At 35.8% G+C, this 20,614-nt stretch overlaps 3 protein-coding genes across 5 annotated transcripts in view; all 3 read right to left on the bottom strand.

Annotated features, from left to right (window-relative positions):
* LOC125221631 overlaps positions 1–2,235 on the bottom strand; it is a 9,101-nt gene extending 6,866 nt beyond the window's left edge. For 2 of the 3 annotated variants that reach the window (XM_048123809.1, XM_048123824.1), the window contains exons 1-2: positions 2,133–2,235; positions 1,015–1,406 (exon numbers count right to left, since the gene is read on the bottom strand). In XM_048123809.1, the coding sequence (XP_047979766.1) occupies positions 1,015–1,333 (319 nt within the window). In that variant the 5' untranslated portion in view covers positions 1,334–1,406; positions 2,133–2,235. Of the gene's footprint in view, positions 1–485; positions 727–923; positions 1,407–2,132 lie in introns of all 3 variants that reach the window. The other variant, XM_048123818.1, reaches the window with a different exon arrangement.
* Positions 2,236–3,023: 788 nt separating this feature from the next.
* Positions 3,024–9,253, bottom strand: LOC125191142 (receptor like protein 22-like). The gene is made up of 4 exons (XM_048088628.1): positions 7,975–9,253; positions 7,462–7,533; positions 6,349–6,420; positions 3,024–4,434 (listed from the first exon to the last, which is right to left on the bottom strand). Exons 1-4 carry the CDS (start codon positions 9,251–9,253, stop codon positions 3,152–3,154), a joined length of 2,706 nt encoding a protein of 901 aa, XP_047944585.1. The 3' UTR covers positions 3,024–3,151.
* A 4,496-nt stretch (positions 9,254–13,749) lies between these two features.
* Positions 13,750–14,316, bottom strand: LOC125191135 (receptor-like protein 36). Its single transcript, XM_048088616.1, has one exon. It carries the CDS (start codon positions 14,314–14,316, stop codon positions 13,750–13,752), a length of 567 nt encoding a protein of 188 aa, XP_047944573.1.
* Positions 14,317–20,614: the final 6,298 nt, after the last annotated feature.

Genomic DNA, 20,614 nt, shown 5'->3' with positions numbered 1-20,614 from the left:
TGACGTAGTACTCCATTATTTCTGCATTCAGCCTGAGAATGGGAAATTGTAGCAAACTGTTTTAACCAATAAGATGAAGAAGAATAGCTAAACAAAATAAATAAATAACAATAAAATTGGTGAATACTGAAAGAGAACAGATATGAAGCAAAAGAGTGCCACCAATATTATAGATAATTCAAGTAAAAGTGGCTGTCAAAATTTCAGCTAAATCATAATTACACTCTATTAAGTCATTATGCAGAATTACTGTATATATTCAATGTAGACGTGAGTACATGTTGCATTGTTATTAAAGGCAATTAAAAGGCATTTATTCCTTGAGCTTGGTCTTGCTAAATCCATATTAAGAAGTGCATGATGAAAGTGTCTTTTCCAGCACAAAATGTCAAGATTAAGAAACAAAATCAAAGCATTACTGATACAAAATGATGCAGTGAATGAGAAAATGCAGAGTACAAGTAAATAATTAATGCAGTTAATACCCTGGTTTCTGCCACTGATGTCCGTAAGCGCTTATTCAATCCACCATTCTTAGGCCGATCATCAAATTTCTGACTTCCAAACTCCGCCGTGCTCCGATGCATCAGTGATCCAATCTTCAAGGTTGAACCACTAGACCGTTCATGCGTTGGCATGTCATTCCGTTGATGCTGCTTCTTAGATGACATGGTTTCAAATTTGTTTAACTTATTTAAATGTTCCTCCAATTTTTTTGCTCTAGAACTGCCAGAAATATAATAAATTTTAGAAATAGAAGAGATACATGAATGATGTAAAACATCATACAAATGCATTAACAGAATGGTTACATCAGCCAAAACAAGACACAGAGATGCACAAAACTGAATTTTTATCCAAACATCCATTCAACAAGATGATTCCAAGGAGGACAACCACATTTGGAGTAACTGTAAGTTTACCTGGCTTTAAGACGAGAATCAGCAACGCTTGCTCTCAATCGCTTCAATTCCTCAAGGGCAGTGGGAGATGGATTCTTTATATGAGCACTACCAAATGAGTTATCTTCTGAACTACTGCCAACAAATCCGAGAACCCTCCTTACATCACTAAATTGTGCATGGCTTTGATCAATATCAAATGGATCTGACGTCAGACATTGAGATAATGTACTTGCATCTCCTGAAGATGTTGCACTCCCTCTAGAATTTGCCTTCCCAGAAGAAAAGTTTCTTCCCTCGATTCCATCTCTGAAACTTGTCGACCGATCCAAAGAGGAGGCAGAATAACCCCTTTGCCCATTCTGGAAGTTACCAGCAAAACCAGAGTCCGGGCTGGCCGAGGTCAATTCAAATCTTGCATTCCCAGCCATTGCTCCGGTGAAATTCTCATGTCTATGGATCCATTTCCCACAGGATATCAATAACTTCTATACTAGTCAAAAGCTACCAAACCAAGAAAAGAAAAGGAAAGTCATTGACAAGTGACAACATCAAAACACCAATCAACAAAAACAAAAACAAGTACGCATTGACTAATGCAATCCACCGGCCACAGTGAAGAAACTCAGAGAGAAGTTCTACAACTTAAATAAAAACAATTTCGAAAAGACATTCAACAAGTAGAAAGCCTTCTAAAACTTCATAAAAATACAAGTACACTTAGTTAACTGGTTGCACAAAACAAAACCCCAAGAGTTGGCAACAGAAAAATGCAAACTTCACATTAACAGAATGCTAAGCACTTCATAAAAACAGAGGCATATAAAGTTAACTAATTACACAAAACAGAATCCAACAGTTAGCTACAAAACAATGCAAAATGCAATCTTCTTCTTCATTAGTAAGCAAAAAAAAGAGTAAATTCAATACTGGTTAGCCCAATTAAAGAAAAGGGAGCAATCAAACACACCACTAGCCACTAACACCCACGAACTCCAACAGCATAAATTATCAAAATTAGGTCACATATATCACACATATTAGTGAATTAACACATAAACCACTAATCGAAACACTTCAAGTTCCCATTCCCATGCTCAAAAACCATAATTGAGCTAAGTGAGAAATTAGGGTTTATTCGCAATTCAGCGCTTCCTCAAAATTAACTGAAATCACAAAGCTTCTAGAACAATTGAAGCAGAGAGGTAGGAGCTGATCGAAGAATCTAACCTGCATTCATCAACTTAGAGGGATCGAAGAGAAAGAAACAGTGGAAAACGAAGCAGAGAAAGAAGGCTGAAGCTCGAAGAGAGTCAACTACGACAGTAATGACACTTCTTTTTTTTGTTTCTTTTTAGATTTTATTTTTGTAATTTGGAGGTGAGTTGCGGGCCCCACTTTCTCAATTAACGATTAGTTAACAAAATCAATAGTAGCACGCAAATTTAGAGCGTGCACATCGGTGCTTTTAGCTAAAAGCAGGCACCGTGACACAGGCACGGCGGGTACCCTGCTTACCACTGTGCTTTTGTTAACGGCACTTCTCTGCTCTTAACTAAGAGCACAGTCATGCCAACGGCAGAGCACGAGCAGCAATGTGACATGCTATGATTGACCGTTGGTTTATCATTTTTTATTTTTTATTTTTAATTCAAAAAATATGAAAAATTCAGATTTAATAAAAAAAATATTTTTCCACTTCCCAATAAAATATATTCATTTTTTTCACACTTTTAATTTATTTTTTTTCATTATTTTATTTCCAAAATTCACACTTTCATCTATAAATACCTCCATTTCAACACAAATAATCACACCACACCAAACAACTCTCTCAACCTCAATTTTTAGGATTTTAATTAGGTAATTTTTAATTTTTAGAATTTTAATTATGTAATTTTTAATTTTTAATATATTTTAATATTGTGGAAATGATTTTAGTAATTGAATAATAGAATGGTGAGACCCTTGAGCATGCTTTTACAGAAGACTATTTTTTTTTAAAGAGGATCGTCAATGGTTCTCTATCTACCCCCCATGTTGAGTTCGAGTTATGGCTAGTTGCCGGCCAACTTCCAGAGCTGGGTAATGCTGACATGGAAAAAAATGGTAGAAGCATTATTAATTATAAATGAAATCCATCTCATTAATGAAACAAACTACAGACAGTGTGACTAATCCAAATACAACTCAAACACATTCCAAATCAAATAAAAAATGGAAATCACACAATTCTCTTTCGCTTTGAATCAAGTTCCCCTGCGTGTTGGTGCAGCCCGGTTGCATTTCTTGTTCGTCTTATAATTATAACCAACCCCGAAAAAGAATTCCACTAACCATCTTGGCCTTCCGCTTCTTATAATCATGTAACCAATTCCAATCCCAACTACGAATCCATTTCCATATCCCATCACCACACTTCTCCAACCAAATCCATCTATGAATTCATCTTCATCATCACCTTCTTCTTCTGTAGGCTGCATCAATTTCCCATCATCCTCTTTGCATTTTCTCGTCAACGGAACTCCACACAATCCCAAGTTTCCCATATATGAATCATTCTCAAATGTGGAGAACTGGTTGGATCGCGGTATTTGCCCAACAAGAGTGTTCATTGAAAGGTTTAATTTCGCAAGAAATGTCAACCTTGTCAATTCACTTGGAATTTCTCCGTCCAATTTGTTTGTTGACAAGTCCAACGATTCGAGTGCACTCATGTTTCCAAGAGACGAAGGTATATGTCCTGTGAGGCTATTGTGGGACAAGTTCAAATATTTGAGAATCTTAAGATTTCCTATAGAAGGTGGAATAGCCCCGGAGAAACTATTGGAGGATAAATCAATCGTTGTGAAGCCTTCCAACAGTCTATTCAATAACTGATCATGACCTTTCAAGGTGACTATTATATTCACAAATTGTCGATATCTCATGTCGTCAGAGTTAAGAATTGTGTCATTTCTTTGCTTTTCCTCTATCATTGCTCTGAAATTGTTGAAATATCTATTGGGTAGAGAGCCAACAAATGCATTATGAGAGATATCTAGAACTTGTAACTCAGGAAATGGGAGTTTGGTTGGTGAAGGAAGTGATATGTTACCACCAAACTTGTTAGACCTCAACACTAGCACTTTAAAGTTGGGAAGGCCTCCCATCCAAAAGGGAAATTCACCTTGCATTCTATTATTTCCGATGTCGAGACTCCTTAGACTTCGGCAATTGATTAAGGATTCAGGTAATCTTTCGTGGAATTTGTTTTCACCCAAATTGATGGATATAACATTACAACCCTTGGTAAAGTTAGATGGAATGAGGCCACTAAGGTGATTCATGTTTAGATGAAATATTTGCACGGATCCGATGAAGTTTCCGAAGCACTGTGGCAGTCTTCCTTCCAAAGTATTATTTGAGAGAAGAAAATAACGAAGGGATGACAAGTTACAGATGGAGGATGTGAGCTCACCATTTAATTTGTTGGAAGAGAGATACAAGCCCAACAGATTTGAAAGGTTTCCGATGGTAGATGGAATTGGACCTTCAAACAATATGTTTGTAAGATAAAACAATGGGGAAGTATTCATTTTCAACTTGCAAATATTATTCAAAAACAAAACACTTGTAGTCCATTGGATCTTATGATCTAACGGTTATATTAATGCCACGTGTCATCTAATGCAGTAGATTATTAGCCTAATAATGTACTATTTTAGTAAAATAATGTACTCCATGTAGCTTGACTAATAATGTAACATCTTAGTCTAATAATGTAGCTTATCATAATCATCCAATCCAAGGATTCAAGGGCTGTGATTGTGTTGGTGTTTTATACTAAGGAGATGTGAGAACCCTAACTAAAAGAAGGATATAAATAACATTTATTTATATTGAAAAATACACATGCATGGCATTTTACTCATTGTCATACTATTTCTGTTTTTCGCATCAGATATTAACATTTTGCGGTAGAGGAGAAACATGAAATTAATGTCTCTTGTCAAGGAATATAAATAATACTCCCTTTGTCCCCTAGTAAGAGTCATATTTGGTTTCAGCAAGGATTTTAAAAAATATAAAGAAAAGTGAGTTGAATAAGTTAGTGGAATATGAGTCGCACTTATGTATATTAGTTTTATAATAAAATGTGAGTGTAATAAGTTGGTGGAACGTTAGGCCTACTTACCATTTATGGTAAAAGTAAAATAAGACTCTTAATGAGGGGAGGACTGAAATGTCAAAATATGACTCTTAATGGGAAACGGAGGGAATATAGTTTTCCTCATATCCAATTAATTTCAATCTTTCGTAAAATAATTTCCATAAATCAGGATATTAAATAAAGTTAGCTTACTTTTTGGATTAAAGTCCAAAATTTGGTCACGTATATTTGCTCAACTTTTTTTCCATTCTACGTATAAAGTGTGTTAGCTTTTGGTTCAAATTAATATATTTTGGTACTCCTCCCGTTCCACTCGAAATGCCCACTTTCTATAATTGAAAATAAATTTCTCTCTCTTCTCTATTCATTAAAGTATTCAAGTACCTTTTTTATCTTTACTTACTCCTCCCAACAACTCCTTATAAAATCCTCTGTCACTCAAGAATGTGGACATCTTGAGTGAGACGGAGGTAGTACATAATTAAGAGTTTCGTAAAAAATTAATGGTCAACCACATGCAAAACTGACAGTTGATAAAGTAGGAGTGATTGGTGAAGAAATTCGCAGAGAATCAGGATCTTCCGCTTCAGGATTAGCATTGAGTACGAAACATAGATGCAAATCTAAGGGAAAGCGAAATCATGGAAGATCAAAGTCTAGAGGAAGAAGCCAGTCCAAAGGATTTGGATCAAGTTAAATACTCCATCCATCCCACAAGAATATGCACCCTTTCCATTTTAGTCCGTCCCACAAGAATATGCACTTTTCTAAATTTGAATTTTTTTTCTTTCTAATGAGAAGAGACCCATTCTCAACTAACAATAATTTAATTATTTCTTCTTTCTACTTTTCTCTTACATTACCAATTGTGCATTAAAATTCGTGCCGAACTGAAAATGTATATTTTTAAGGGACGGAGAGAGTACTAGAATTGAGATGAGTTGGGAGCTTGAAAAATCAGTGTGAGACACCCAAGAAATATAAGTAATAATAATAAAAGATAAGAAGACAACAAACGCCACGATGTCTAATAATGATTGAGAGGCTAAAAGAGAGCTGGAGAGATGAGATTGGCGTGAATAAGCATCTGTTTCTGGTGAGAGATTGTTTCTCCAAAAGGGAGAAATTGTAGAGAGAAAATGATAAATATTTTATTTAATTCATTCTTTTTAAAATCCGTGCCAAACATAAATGGAACTCCTAAAGTGCAATGGGGGGAGTATATTTAGAATGTATTATTTGCAAACAAGATTATTTAGGATATGTAAGTTGAGCTGGAGGATGAGAGCTCACCATTTAATTTGTTTGAAGTGAGATCCAAGTTCTTCAGATTTGACAGATTTCCAATGGTGAATGGTATTGGACCTATAAACCATTTATTTAAAAGATAAGAAGCATAAAAATCAAGTTTCTTTACATCTAAAATTGTACATGCAAATCATGTTGTGAACTAACATATTGTAGATAAAAGCACCATTTAATTTGTTGGGACAAAACCATAACTCAGTAAAGATTTTGGATGGTACTAGCACTTTAAGGTGATACGTTAAATATTCATATCTCTTCCATATCTTGCATTATTATTAAGTTAGATAATTTAGGGATTACATATCTTTTCTATATCCTTTGTCTTGCTCATTAGGTTAGTATTACTATTATAAATAGGGCTATTGTTATTCTCTTCAATCATTGATTAATGAATATATGAATTTACGTTTCTTTCTATTTAATTTTACGTACTTTGTTTAAGCTTGAGTTGTCGACAGGATTTCGCCTCCCGGGACTTCTCTTTTATCTCTTTTATCGTCTCCGGCATCCGCAACCACCAATTTGATAAGGGTATTTCCCTTATCAAGATGCCGGAGACGATAAAAGAGATAAAAGAGAAGTCCCGGGAGGCAGAATCCCATCAACAACTCAAGCTTAAACAAAGTGCGTAAAATAAAATAGAAAGATAATTGTATTTCTGATTGATTGCCGGAAGAGAATAACAATAGCTCTATTTATAATACTAATACTGACTTAATGAGCAAGAAATAAATATCTTAATTATATGGAAAGATATGGCAAATTACTAATTACCTAACTAAATAATAATAATAATAATAATCGTATCAGAAGGCGTTCCAGCCAAAAGGGAAATTCATCTTGTATTCTATTATTTCCAATGTCGAGACCTCTTAGACTTTGGCAATTGATTAAGGATTTAGGTAATCGTCCGTGGAATTTGTTATCACCCAAATTGATGGAAATAAGAGTGCACTTCTTAGAAAAGTAGATGGAATGAGACCACTAAATTTATTTTGGTTTAGATGAAAGATGGTTAAAGATCTGCATAAGTTCCCAAATCACTGTGACAGTCTTCCTTCCAAAGTATTATTCGAGAGATGGAGGATGGAAGCTCACCATTTAATTTGTTGGAAGATAGAAATAAGCCCTTTAGATTTGATAGATTCCCAATGGTGAATGGTATTGGACCTACAAACAATTTATTTTAAAGTTAAATAAAGATATAAATCAAAATTCTTTACCTTTGAAAATGTAGATATATGAATAGCACATTTATAGTAATGCATTGCATTCTTTTTAATAAATAAAATGAGTGAGTTGCACTTTAACCGGACACGAGTTTTAAGAAATGTAATGGAAAGTGAGTTGAAAAAGTTACTATTAGAAAGTGGATCCTAATTTTAAATATTAATTTCATAATAAAATGTGAATTGGAATGAGTTCGTTGAATATAGGTCCACTATAAAAAATGGTAAAAAGTTAAATGTGACAAATTTCGTAGGATGGATGGATTGCAAACCGAAGAATAAGAAATTCACCAAGGATATGTCTAGTGCATGTGAAACAAAGGATTATAAAGCATTGTTTTCCAAGTTCTATGTGAAATCGGTTTATGACTTGAGATTTCACCTGAAAAGTTATTGGTTGAAAGGTCCAGCCACATTATTTTTTGTAGGTTTCCTATCTCTGGTGGGATGCTGCCGGAAAACGAGTTATTAGGGAGATACAGAGACTCGAGGTTTGTAAGCAAGCCTATTTCTGATGGAAGTTTCCCACTGAATTCATTGTCTTGAAACTGTATTGAGATTAGTTTTCTCCAATTCGTGATGAAACGGGGCAATATTTCACCAGTCAGGTTATTATCAGATAGTATCAAGTCAGATAAATTGCCCAGATTTGACAAGGATGGAGGCAATGGCCCCGAGAGTGAATTCTCGGATAAATCTAAGTAGGTCAGCTTGTTACACAGGCCGAGCTCTGGTGGAATGGAGGAATTGAATCTGTTCATTCCAAGGTCTAGACTTCGGAGATTTGTGAGTAGGCCTATAGAAGGAGGGATTTCTCCTATAAACAAATTATTGTACAACTCTAGATTTTGCAGGCTTGGAATAAGGCTTACTGAATCAAGAATGTTGGCAGAGAAGAAGTTGAGGGAGAGGCGAAGATCCTTCAACTTGGAGAGGTTAGTGATATTTGATGATATGGGGCCTTGGAAACCATTTGTGGTGAGGTTAAGATATTCAAGTTTGACCAAATTGGTGAACAATGATTTGGGAATTTGGCCTGTGAAGGTGTTATGAGACAAATCAAGAAAAGTAAGGTTGAGACATGTGGTTATGAAGTGTGGGAATTCCAAGGTGAGTTCATTGTAATAGAGATTAAGGTGAGTGAGGAAAGGGAATGTGGAAAATCTAGACCAGTCGGGAGATTTAAAGTAATTAGAGCCCAAATCCAAGAAGCGCACCTTCCTCAGATTGTCTATCTGATATGGGATTTCTCCAACCATATAGTTGTTGGAGAAGCTCAGGTATCGAAGCTCTGTCAGGCGGCCGATCTCTGGTGGAATGGCTCCGGAAAACTGATTGTCGGAGAGGTCCAAGAGAGTGAGGCTTGTGAGGTTGCCAAGAGCACCTGGTACGGAGCCGTTGAGAGCATTCCCGCTGAGTTTGAAAGTGGTGAGATTCAGCAATGCAGTGAAATGGAACAGGTCCAATGTCCCTGCAAGGTTTGCACCGGGGAGGTCAATCCCAGAGACAGATCCCTCGTCGTTGCAGCGAATGCCAATCCATCTGCAGTGGTTGCTGATGTTGTTGTGGGACCAAGACTCGAGAGAAGCAGAAGATGATAGGCTGGATTTCCATCTCATCAAAGCCTCTGCTTCACTTGTGGCTGCTCTTGAAGGACACATACATAGACACAGTGTTAGAAGAGAAATATATGTAGGGAAAAGGTATGCAATTTTCATGGCTGATGTTTTTGTCTATCTACTCTGCTTCATTTGCCTATTTATATGCAAACAAGAAGCCTAGGAGCCCTTTTACTCAAAATTAAAAGAATATATTCCAACACTAAAAAACAACTTCAATGTGAAAAACATAATTGTGAAACACGGCAAAGTTTGGCATATGGAAAACATCGAAATGATTTAATGGGAAACATAATTGTGTACAAGAATTTGTTGTGCATAACATTTCTTTTGTTTTTTTTTTTCTAGGGAATAGTCAAGCTCGATTATTGGTGATGTGACTATAAGTTGTTTACACACACAGAGTCAATTTTGGGATTTGTTCCTATATTACATTTATATTAAGACCACATAAGGTCTAATATAACAAATATACTATATCAAAACCATTCCTATATTACATTAATATTTAGAAGCTCTAATATTAATTAGTTTTATCTAAACCATTTATAGTTTATTTTGAGTAGGCGTTAGGTGATATGCTACATGGAAACAATAACTTTATAATAATAAATAGACTAAAGCTTAAAATTGGTCGCATACATTCACCTGAACAAACTCTTTGGTCCTAACCACTTAAAATTGGTCGCATACATTCACCTGAACAAACTCTTTGGTCCTACACGTTTGTTAGCTTTTGGTCCCAAACATTATATTTTGGTCCATACTTAACATCAAATAGATTTTTTTTGGAAATGTACGAGACTAAAATCAGACATTAAAATCCGGTTGACCATTAATTTTTTGGGGAACCGTTAAATATGGACCAAAACATAATATTTAGAACCAAAAGCTAACTAAGTTGATGTGTAGGACTAAAATATCTTAACAAAATAATATTCGTATCAACTCCACACGGTTGAAATCGAGTGATACTAGAATGGCACCATGAAGCTCCTTAACAATTGAAAACCCCATGTACTCAATTGAAACCATTCATATTCCAGATTTTTGAGAAGACTTAGTGGCTGCAAAGGCTGTGTACCCAGGCGTGGGTTAAGACAAGAATCAGCAAGAGTTGCTCTCAATTGATAGCTTCAATTCCTCAAGGGCTGTAGACTAGATTGTACATGTTTTTAAGATAATGTACTTGTATCTTCTGAAGATGTTGCACTTCCCCCTAGAATTTGCCTTCCAACAAGATAAGTTTCTTCCTTGATTACATCTCTGAAACTTGTCATCGACCTATCCAAAGAGGCAGAACAACCCCTTTGCCCATTTTGGAAGTTACCAGCAAAACCAGAGTCCGGGCTGGCCGAGGTCAAATTCTCATGTCTTTGGATCCATTTCCCACAAGATATTACGAGTAAAAAACTATCAAACCAAGAAAAGAAAAGGAAAGTCATTGACAGCATCAGCAAATCCAATCAACAGAACAAAAGCAAGTACGCATTGATTGACTAATGCAATCCACCGGCCACAATGAAAAAACTCAGAGAGAATTTCTACAAACAATTTCGTAAAGACGTTCATTCAACAAGTAGACAGCCTTCTAAAACATCATAAGAATACAAGTACACTTAGTTAACTGGTTGCACAAAACAGAACCCCAACAATCTTCATATTAACAGAATGCTAAGCACTTCATAAAAACAGAGGCATATAAAGTTAAAACTAATTACAAATTTATGGTTGCCATGCAGCTGGTTTAATCAGACAATTTCATCAATTTTATAAAAATATTTCATCTTAAATTTAGATCAGGTGACGGCTATATATTCTAAACTTTAATAAATTATACTCATCAACTTTAATATTTTTTAAATACAGAACAAATTTTAGGTTAAGACTTTACATATTACAAACTCTAAATTTGAAATCGAGTACGACCACATAACTAGCAATTAAAAGTAGTAAAAAAAAATAGAAAACACAAATCAAACAATACTTTTAAGTCTTTGAATCAAGTTCACCTGCGTGTGGGATCCATTTCTTCTGTGTCTTATATTTATACGTCCAACACCATAAAACAATTTTTGTGGGATCCATTTCCCACAAAACTTAAATTAAAACAATTTCGTAACAAATGCAAAACGATACACATTCAAACAGTTTGCAACAGAACAAAGAAAAATTGCAATCTTCATAAAAACAGAGGTATATAAAGTTAACTAATTACACAAAACCGAATCCAACAGTTCCCTACACACCAATGCAAAATTCAATCTTCTTCTTTAGTGATAAGCAAAAAAAGCGTAATTTTAAGTAATTAAAAGCCATATAACAAAGAAAAGGGAGCAATCAAACACATCACTACCCACTAACACCTACCAACTCCAAAATTAGCTCATAAATATCACACTAATTAGTGAATTAACACATAAACCACTCATCAAAACACTTCAATTTCCCATTCCCATGCTCAAAAACAATAATTGAGCTAAATGAGAAATTAGGGTAAATTCACAATTCTCAAAATTCACAAAAAATACGAAGCTTCTAGAACAATTCAAGCAGAGAGGTGCGAGCTGAGCAAATAATCTAACCATCATTCATCGACGAGTCGAGAGGGATCCAAGAGATAACAACAGTGAGATATTTTAATCTTTATCCCCTTTGGCTTCATGAGCGTGTCCGGAATTTGCAGATAATAATTTATTACTTCCTCTATTTCTTGTTAATAGAGTAAAGACGAAGACACAATAAAATAAGAAAGAGACATTTACTCTTTTGTTAATTTAAATTATAAAAATAATTACTTCCTCCGTTTCTTCATAGTTGAGGCCGAACTTTTTGGCACGGAGTTTTAGAAATGAATGTTGGGTATGTTAAATAAATAGATAAAACAAAGTAAGAGAGAGGAAAAAGTATAGAGAATAAAGTATAAAGTGAGTAAAGTAGAGAAAAAGTAAGAGAGGATAAAGTAAGAAAGAGAGAAAAATTACCATATATGGAAATGACTCAATTATGAAGAAACTTTCCGAAATGAAAAAATGACTCAACTATGAAGGAACAGAGGGAGTAATTAATATGGAACGGAAAGAATAATTAGCAGTACTAAACAAATTTAAACACGTGATTTTAAATTTATTTTTTACCCAACGACTCTTTCAAATTTAACGAATATTTATCAATTTTTAAAATATTTTATAATAATACTCCTTCCGTCTATCATTAGGAGTTTCGATTTACTATTTTAGTATATCGCCATTAGGAGTTTCAGTTCATTTTTAATATAAATCGTAGGTAGAACCACCCACTTTCCACTAACTCATTCTACTAACATTTTATTATAAAATTGGACTCCACATTCCACATTTTCTCTCACCCATTTTCCTTTACATTTTTTAAACTCTTGCTGAACTCAAATAGAACTCCTAATGATGGACGGAGGGGGTATAATTTTAAGATCATAATTTTGTTATTTTAAAATTTTATTTGGTAACTTTATTAAAAATTCGGAATTGCAAATTACTCAACATTAAAGAATAACAAAAACGAAGAGATTGGATTTATAAATATTGGTAAAAGAAGAACAATAACAATGCATGAAATTTGGATTTGTTCTTGATTATCTAATGATGATACTTTTTTGTAAAATTGTACTCCCTCCGTTTATTTGTAGTAGGGACATTTCTTTTTGGCATGAAATTTAAGAAAAATTATGTTAAGTGAGTCAAGTAAATATGAAGTAGGAAAGAAAAAAATAGAGAGATGAAGAGAGAAGAAAGATTTTTGCTTTTTTCAGAAAATGAAATGACTCAGCTACAGCGGCAACCAAAAAAAGGAATAAGACTTGGCTACAGGGGGACGAATACTGTAACAACTCCAAATTTGAAATTGAGCATAGCCACAGGAGTAGCAGTTAACATGGTAAAAGAAATAGAAACTCGACTCAAACACAAGCTCTCATGACATCCAAAAACAGAAAAAAGTAAGAGAAAATTAGAATAAACACAAGAAAGAGTTCCAATTTAAACACAAGGAAAGCACACAATCTACCTTTTGTTTTTCAATCTAACTTCCCCTTTGTTGGATTATTGGACTCCTTGCTTTGAGCTTCTATTATTATTCGGTTGGGCTGCTTTTTTTTGCTGAGCCCATAAGAATGTGTGTTGGCCCAAATTAAGTCCGGCCCGGTTACTTACCATGTGGCAACTCCACACAGATCCTGCACTGCAGCCGTTAGATGTGTGTTGTGTTTGTTAAGTGAGAGAAGGCTGTTAGACTTCTCTCATTCGATTCAACTCTCTCTCTCTCTCCTGCTCTCAGAAACCACCTTTGCTCTCTCCCTTCTCTCTAAGATTCCGGCGACCCTTCGTGTTGGTGCAGCTCGGTTGCATCTTTTCTTCGTCTTATATTTGTATCCAACCCCAAAAAAGAATTCCACTAACCATCTTGGCCTTCCACTTCTTATAATCATGTAACCAATTCTAATCCCAACTATGTATCCACTATCGTACCCTATCACAACACTTCTCAACCAAATCCAACACTTTTCAAGATTGTTCATTGAAAGGTTTAATTTTGCAAGAAATGTTCAACCTTGACAATTCACCTGGAATTTCTCCATCCAATTTGTTTGTTGACAAATCCAACGATTCGAGCTGCCTCATGTTTCCAAGAGATGAAGGTATATGTCTTGTGAGGCTATTGTGGGATAAGTTCAAATATTTGAGAATGTTAAGATTTCCTATGGAAGGTGGAATAGTTCCAGAGAATCTATTGGAGGATAAATCAATTGTTGTGAAGGTTTCGAATAGTCCATTGAACAACTGATCCTGACCTTTCAAGGTGACTATCATACCCACAAAACCTTGATATTGGTCATCTTCTTCTTTTTCTCTGTCATAGGAACTCTCTTTGTCATCTCTTTGCTTTTCCTCTATCATTGCTCTGAAATTCTTGAAATATCTTTCTGGTAGAGAGCCTACAAATGCATTATATGATATATCCAGAACTTGTAACATAGGAAATGGAAGTTTTGTTGGCGAATGAAGTGATAAGTTTCCAGCAAACTTGTTAGACTTCAACACTAGCACTTTAAGCTTGGGAAGGTGTTCCATCCAGAAGGGATATTCGTCTTGTATTCTATTATTCCCAATATCGAGACCCGTAAGATTTCGGCAATTGACTAAGGATTTAGGTAATCATCCGTGGAATTTGTTATTACCCAAATTGATGGAAATAAGACTACATATCTTGGAAAAGGTAGATGGTATGAGGCCACTAAACTGATTTTTGTTTAGGTGAAAGATGGTCAATGATCTGCTGAAGTTCCCAAAGCATTTCGACAGTCTTCCTTCCAAAGTATTATTTGAGAGCAGAAGATCAGAAAGGTGTGACAACTTGCAAATGGAGGATGGGAGCTCACCATTTAATTTGTTGGAAGAGAGAAATAAGGACTCCATGTATGATAGATTTCCGATGTTGGACGGAATTGGACCTTCAAATAATTTATTTGAAAGATAAGATAAAAGAAGGATATAAATCAAATTTATTCGTACCATAACTATGCATGCATTCGTAACAATATGTTTGCTATCTGCACTAGATATTACCCCCCCCCCCTCCGCAATTAGGAGGCCCATATCCATTATGGTTCGTTCGTGAATAGGAGACTCAATTCATTTTTACTATAAATGATAATAAACTTCACATTCACCGACTCATTCCACTCACATTTGATTTAAAACTAATATATATACAATTAAGACCCATATTCCACTAATTTGTTTTCATTCACTTTTCTTAATATTTCTTAAAATCCATGCCGTGAATAAATGGTAACACTCCTTATGGTGGGCGGAGGGAGTAACATTTTGCGGTAGAGGGAGAGTAGAAAATCAATATGTTTGTTGTCAAGATTATTCAAGATATGTCAAGTTGCATAATAGCCCGTATAGGGGATGAGAGCTCACCATTTAATCTGTTGGAATCGAGAAATAACTCCCTCAGATTTGAAAGATTTCCAATGATGGATGGTATTGGACCTTCAAATCATTTATTTAAAATATAAGAAGGATATAAATCAAATTTCTTTACATCTAAAACTGTACATGCATATCATGTTGTGAACTAAACTAATAGTACTCAATATTGTAGATAAAAGCACCATTTTATTTGTAGATGGTACAAGTTTGGGAGATAGCCATAACTATAGATTCTCAATTGTAGATGGTACAAGTTTGGGAGATAACCATAAACTCATATGGTAATATCCCAAGGAACAAAATTCGTTTTCTAGCAGGCATGTAGGGAATCACTATAACAAAACATTCAAGAAATGACATAATATTTTTGGTTTATATAAGATTCCCAATTGTGGATGGTATTGGACCTTCAAACATCGTAAGATAAATAAGGATACAAATCAAAATTCTTTACTTTTAAAAATGCACATGGATAGTGATAGAAATCCATGGGTTCCATCCTAAAACCAATTGGTGATAGGAGGAGGGGCCCATGAGACTTATATAGTGGATTAAGCACTTTGTGTACACCAATGTGGGATATTGTTACATTCATTTTTATGTTTCAATTGTCAAAAGATAGTATTTTAACAGCACATTTATGAGTAATGCATTGCATTCTTTTTAAAAAGTATTTTATTCAAACTCGTTGCAGACAGTCATGAAAAAGAATAAGGAATATAAAGCATCATTTTCAAAGTTCCAACTCAATCGGTTTATGACTTGGAGGTATTTTACCTGAAAAGTTATTGATTGAAAGGTCCAGCCCCCATAAATTTTGTAGATTTCCTATCTCTGATGGGATGCTGCCTGAAAACGAGTTATTAGAGAGATCCAGATACTCGAGGTTTGTGAGCAAGCCTATTTCTGATGGAAGTTCCCCACTGAATTCATTGTCTTGAATATCTAGTGAGATTAGTTTTCTCCAACTCGTGATGAAAGTGGTCAATATTTCACCAGTCAGGCTATTATTAGATAGTCTTAAAACAGATAAATTGCCCAGATTTGACAAGGATGGCGGCAATGGCTATTATCCCAGAGTGAATTCTGGGATAAATCTAAGTTGGTCAGCTTGTTACACATGCAGAGCTCTCGGGGAATGAAGGAATAGAAGCTCGGTGAACAATGATTGGTGAACAATGATTCAGGAATTTGGCCTGTGAAGGTGTTTTCAGGCAAATAAAGAAAAGTAAGATTGAGACATGTGGTTATGAAGTGTGGGAATTCTGAGTTGAGTTCATTCCCACCAAGATTAAGGTGAGTTAGGAAAGGGAAAGTAAGAAATCTAGACCTGTCAGGAGTTTCAAGAGATTGGAGCCCAAATCCAGGAAGCGCACCTTCCTCAGATTGCCAATTTGATATGGGATTTCTCCAACCATAAGGTTGTAGGAGAAGCTCAGGTATCAAAGCTCTGTCAAGCGGCCGATCTCTGGTGGAATGGCGCCGGCAAACGAATTGTTGGAGAGGTCCAAGAGAGTGAGGCTTGTGTGGTTGCCAAGAGCAGCTGGTACGGAGCCGTTGAGAGCATTACTATTAAGGTTGAAAGTGGTGATATTCAGCAATGTAGTGAAATGGAACAGGTCCAATGTCCCTTCAAGCTCTGCACTGGAGAGATCAATCTCAGAGACAGATCCCTCGTCGATGCAGCGAATGCCAATCCATCTGCAGTGGTTGCTGATGTTGTTGACGGACCAAGACTTGAGAGAAGCAGAAGATGATAGGCTGGATTTCCATCTCATCAAACCCTCTGCTTCACTTTTGGCTGCTCTTGAAGGACACACACATAGACACAGTGTTATGATAGAAAGATATGTAAGAAAAAGGTATGATGTTTTCATGGCTGATGTTTTTGTCTATCTACTCTACTTCATTTGCCTATTTATATGCAAACTAGGAGATGCCCTTTTACTCAAAATTAAAATATATATTCCACAAATATTTCTGAACCTTCTCCAATAACATTTTTTCAAAGTGCGAAATTTCCAAACTTGTGTTACCCCCACTGGAAAATGAGAGAAGCTTGGTGTTTGATGGGGCAGAGATAGGGATGTCAATCTAGCTCGAACCCACGGCTCGACCCAAATTACCCGGTAAAATCATAGGGTTAGGGCCGGAAAATCGCAACCCATATTCAGAAGCGGGCTACACGGGCTAACCCGTTCGGGTTGGCGGGTTATGCGGGCTGGCCCGGGTAGGTTGCGGGTTAGCCCACGGGTTGAGCATTTAATATAAAAATATAATTAAAATTTTGAATTATATACTTAATGAAGTATATTTGGTAATATCAATATTAAATACACATTGATATGAAGAAAATATGGTAATTATGTCTTCTCTCAAAAATTAAAAGTTTGGGTTATATGAAATGCATGATTTCCATTTAACTGTAGTTAGAGTCATGTGTGTTATTAATTAAATGATATATTTATCTATTTTGTTTCAATTTTCAATTGCTATTATTTTCTTTCTCTTGATGACTTTGATAATACTTTACTATTTGCACCAATCTATTTTTTTAAAATTTAGAATTTTGGATTTGATAGAAAGTAATATAAGATTATTATGGACCCAAACAACCCGTGGGTTAGCTCAAAACCCGAAGATTTAGGGTTAGGGCCGAAAATTTATAACCCAAAAAATTCATAGCCCGTATAATCCGCACCTAAATAGCCCGACAACCCGAGTGGATTGATTCGAATCCGAGCGGGTTAGCCCAATTGACATCCCTAGGTAGAGAAGTAGAAAACTTGTTAGCTTTTGCAGTTGCAGAGGAAATATTACACAAACAATAAAGTAAAAACAAAAACATAAAAAATAAGAGTAAAAACTGATACGAAAAAATAGGCCAGCTTTGATACAGGCTCAGCTCTTGACACAAATGATCATATAATTAGATTATATGAATTAGGTAACTCTAACACCATCATTTTAAAATGCTAATGGAGAAATAGTCCGACCTTATTAAAGTGAAAGAAATTTCCAAAATAAAAATCTATATTTAAATGACGGTCCAAAACGGAAGTATTTATATTTTAAAATGACAGAGTATATATCAGCTAAAATAATTGTAGTGAAGGTAACATTTTGGAGGAAAAATCTTTTCCAAGTCAAGTCAATTGTAAAGTCAAAATTTTCCAATATTGTGTTGTCTACTGGAGTGGATACGAGTGAAGCTAATGTGTATAAAGTCGCATTTGGTGTCTCATTAATTGAAATTAGGGAAGCTTCTTAATTAATTATCCGTCCCACTTGAACCGTAAATTGGTATCTCACCGAATGAAAATGAGGGAAGCTTCTCTAATAAATCTCTAACCTAAATTTTTATGACTTGTCGGTTCTAGTCATTATTTTGGCTCTTGAGAAAATCGGTACTGTATTTGGTCAAGAAAATAATTATTTTTTATAATCTTTACAAAAAGATGGCAAAAAAGTCAATGGGACTGCTAAAGCGGGACGGAGGGAGTAGAATTTTATTTGTGGGCCAAATTACCTGATAATCTTTTTGTCATGGAAAATACTATATATATGGCCCTAAATTTGTATTCTAATCAAAAGGCCTTGAGAAATTACTAGTAAAAAAAATAGAATATTATTTTGGGTCAAATTAATCATATGTTAATCTTTTGTATGAGAACTGCGAACTCAATAAGTAAAGATAACAAATGTTGATAGATAAAAAAGAAAGGAACAAATACCAAATCATCAAGAGTCTTATTTCAACACCACAACTCTAAAACAAATCAAATCAAATCCTCACTTACTTGAATAGAATATCAATTGACTTGACCTCCTCAAATAAAGATAACCAATGCAATGATAAATAAATTACGATAGTTTAAGCAAATCTTGCCCAAACTCTGCAGCCACTGAACTCCCAAGACGATGGCACAAATAAATCAATCACTACCTCATGCCCTTGAATTAATAATCAAAATTCGTTATTTTTTTTAAGTATAATGAGTGGAGGAATTTTTTATGATGTTAATGTAGGAAAACATGTAACATGTGGGAAATTCCTAAAGGCTAGGCCTTTGGCCTTTCATATGGTGTAACCTCCAAAATGATTATGGAGTGCCTTAATACTAAGACCTTTCATGTAGGCTCCCATTTCCTATAAATAGATGGAGTTTTGGGAGATGAGAACACACCAACAATCATTCTCTCTTCTCTCTAAGCTCAAGCATTCTAGTTCGCATCTTAGGAGCACTACATTGCTCGGTTCTCGCCTCCAATTCAAGTTCGCCGGAGCCTATGAGTTTGAGGTGCTTCAACTCGGTAGGAGGAAAGTCGTTTCATCTTTGGGGACGTTGCGCCAATCCGTGAGCACTAGCCGGGGCGTATCTCGTCTTGCGGGGAGAGGGTTACCTCGACTCGACTTGAAGAAGACAATAGTTTTCATCTTGTTCTCTTATTGTATTTCTTTTGTTTTATTTACCTTCTAGTTTTTGGTTCTTTTGTAATAGCAAGAATTGCCCGTGTAAAGGCTACACTATTTCCAACAATCGCAAGACGAGATAGTGTACTCTTGTGGAAATCATGTCGACCGAAGCTGGAGGGAACGGAAACAACAACATTGGATCGTCTTCTGCATCCGCTAACACCTCAACGATGGCACCTGTTTTGACCTCAAGGGTCATGGCTCAAGCTGACAAGCCTGAAAAATTCAAGGGCTTGGATTTCAAGCGTTGGCAACAAAAGATGCTGTTTTACCTAACTACATTGGGTGTTGCTAATTTCCTCAAGGAGGATGCTCCAACTGTACCAGAGGAGGAGACGGACTTTAATGTCCGGGCTGCCTATGATGTTTGGCATCAAGGGGATTTCTTGTGCAAGAACTATATCTTGAACGGCTTGGGGGATAGTCTCTATTCCATCTTTGCCAGGGCTAAGACCTCCAAAGCTTTGTGGGAGGCTCTTGACAAGAAGTATCGCGTCGAGGACGCCGGTACAAAGAAATTTGTAGTCGCAAAATTTCTGGACTACATGATGGTGGACTCTCGCTCTGTGGTAGAGCAAGCTGAAGAATTGCAAATCATTATCCATGATGTCCACGCTGAAGGGATGGCCTTGCCAGACCAGTTTGTTGTTGCATCAATGATCGAGAAGCTTCCTCCGTACTGGACAGATTTCAAGAACTATCTAAAGCACAAGAAAAAGGAGATGAAGCCAGAAGACCTGATTGTCCGTCTTCATGTAGAAGAGGATAATAGGCGGTACCATCAGAAGTCAGGAGGGCCTGAACATGCCAAGACAAATTTGATGGAGAAGGGAGGATCTTCCAAGCGTCCCCGCCCAAGGGAAAATGACAAGGGCAAGGGGAAGGTAGCTGCTGTCCGAAAGTTTGAAGGCAACTGCTTCAACTGTGATAAGCCGGGCCACATGGCGAAGGACT

Source organism: Salvia hispanica, chromosome 1, assembly GCF_023119035.1.
Source record: "Salvia hispanica cultivar TCC Black 2014 chromosome 1, UniMelb_Shisp_WGS_1.0, whole genome shotgun sequence".
NCBI classification, from domain to species: Eukaryota; Viridiplantae; Streptophyta; class Magnoliopsida; order Lamiales; family Lamiaceae; genus Salvia; species Salvia hispanica.
Note: the sequence above shows the minus strand (reverse complement) of the source record. Positions and strands in the feature narration are given on the sequence as shown.

Bases quoted from the DNA above. Each gene is read 5' to 3' on its own strand.
- LOC125191135 (XM_048088616.1), bottom strand. From the start codon at position 14,316: ATGGAACACCTTCCCAAGCTTAAAGTGCTAGTGTTGAAGTCTAACAAG.
- LOC125191142 (XM_048088628.1), bottom strand. From the start codon at position 9,253: ATGTGTCCTTCAAGAGCAGCCACAAGTGAAGCAGAGGCTTTGATGAGA. The intron at 7,534-7,974 runs GTGAAATCTCAA...AATTGTTTGTAG, and splicing joins TTCAACCAATAACTTTTCAG to GTCCAATACCATTCACCATT. The intron at 6,421-7,461 runs GTGAGCTTCCAT...AATGGTTTATAG, and splicing joins ATCTTCCAACAAATTAAATG to GTCCAATACCATTCACCATT.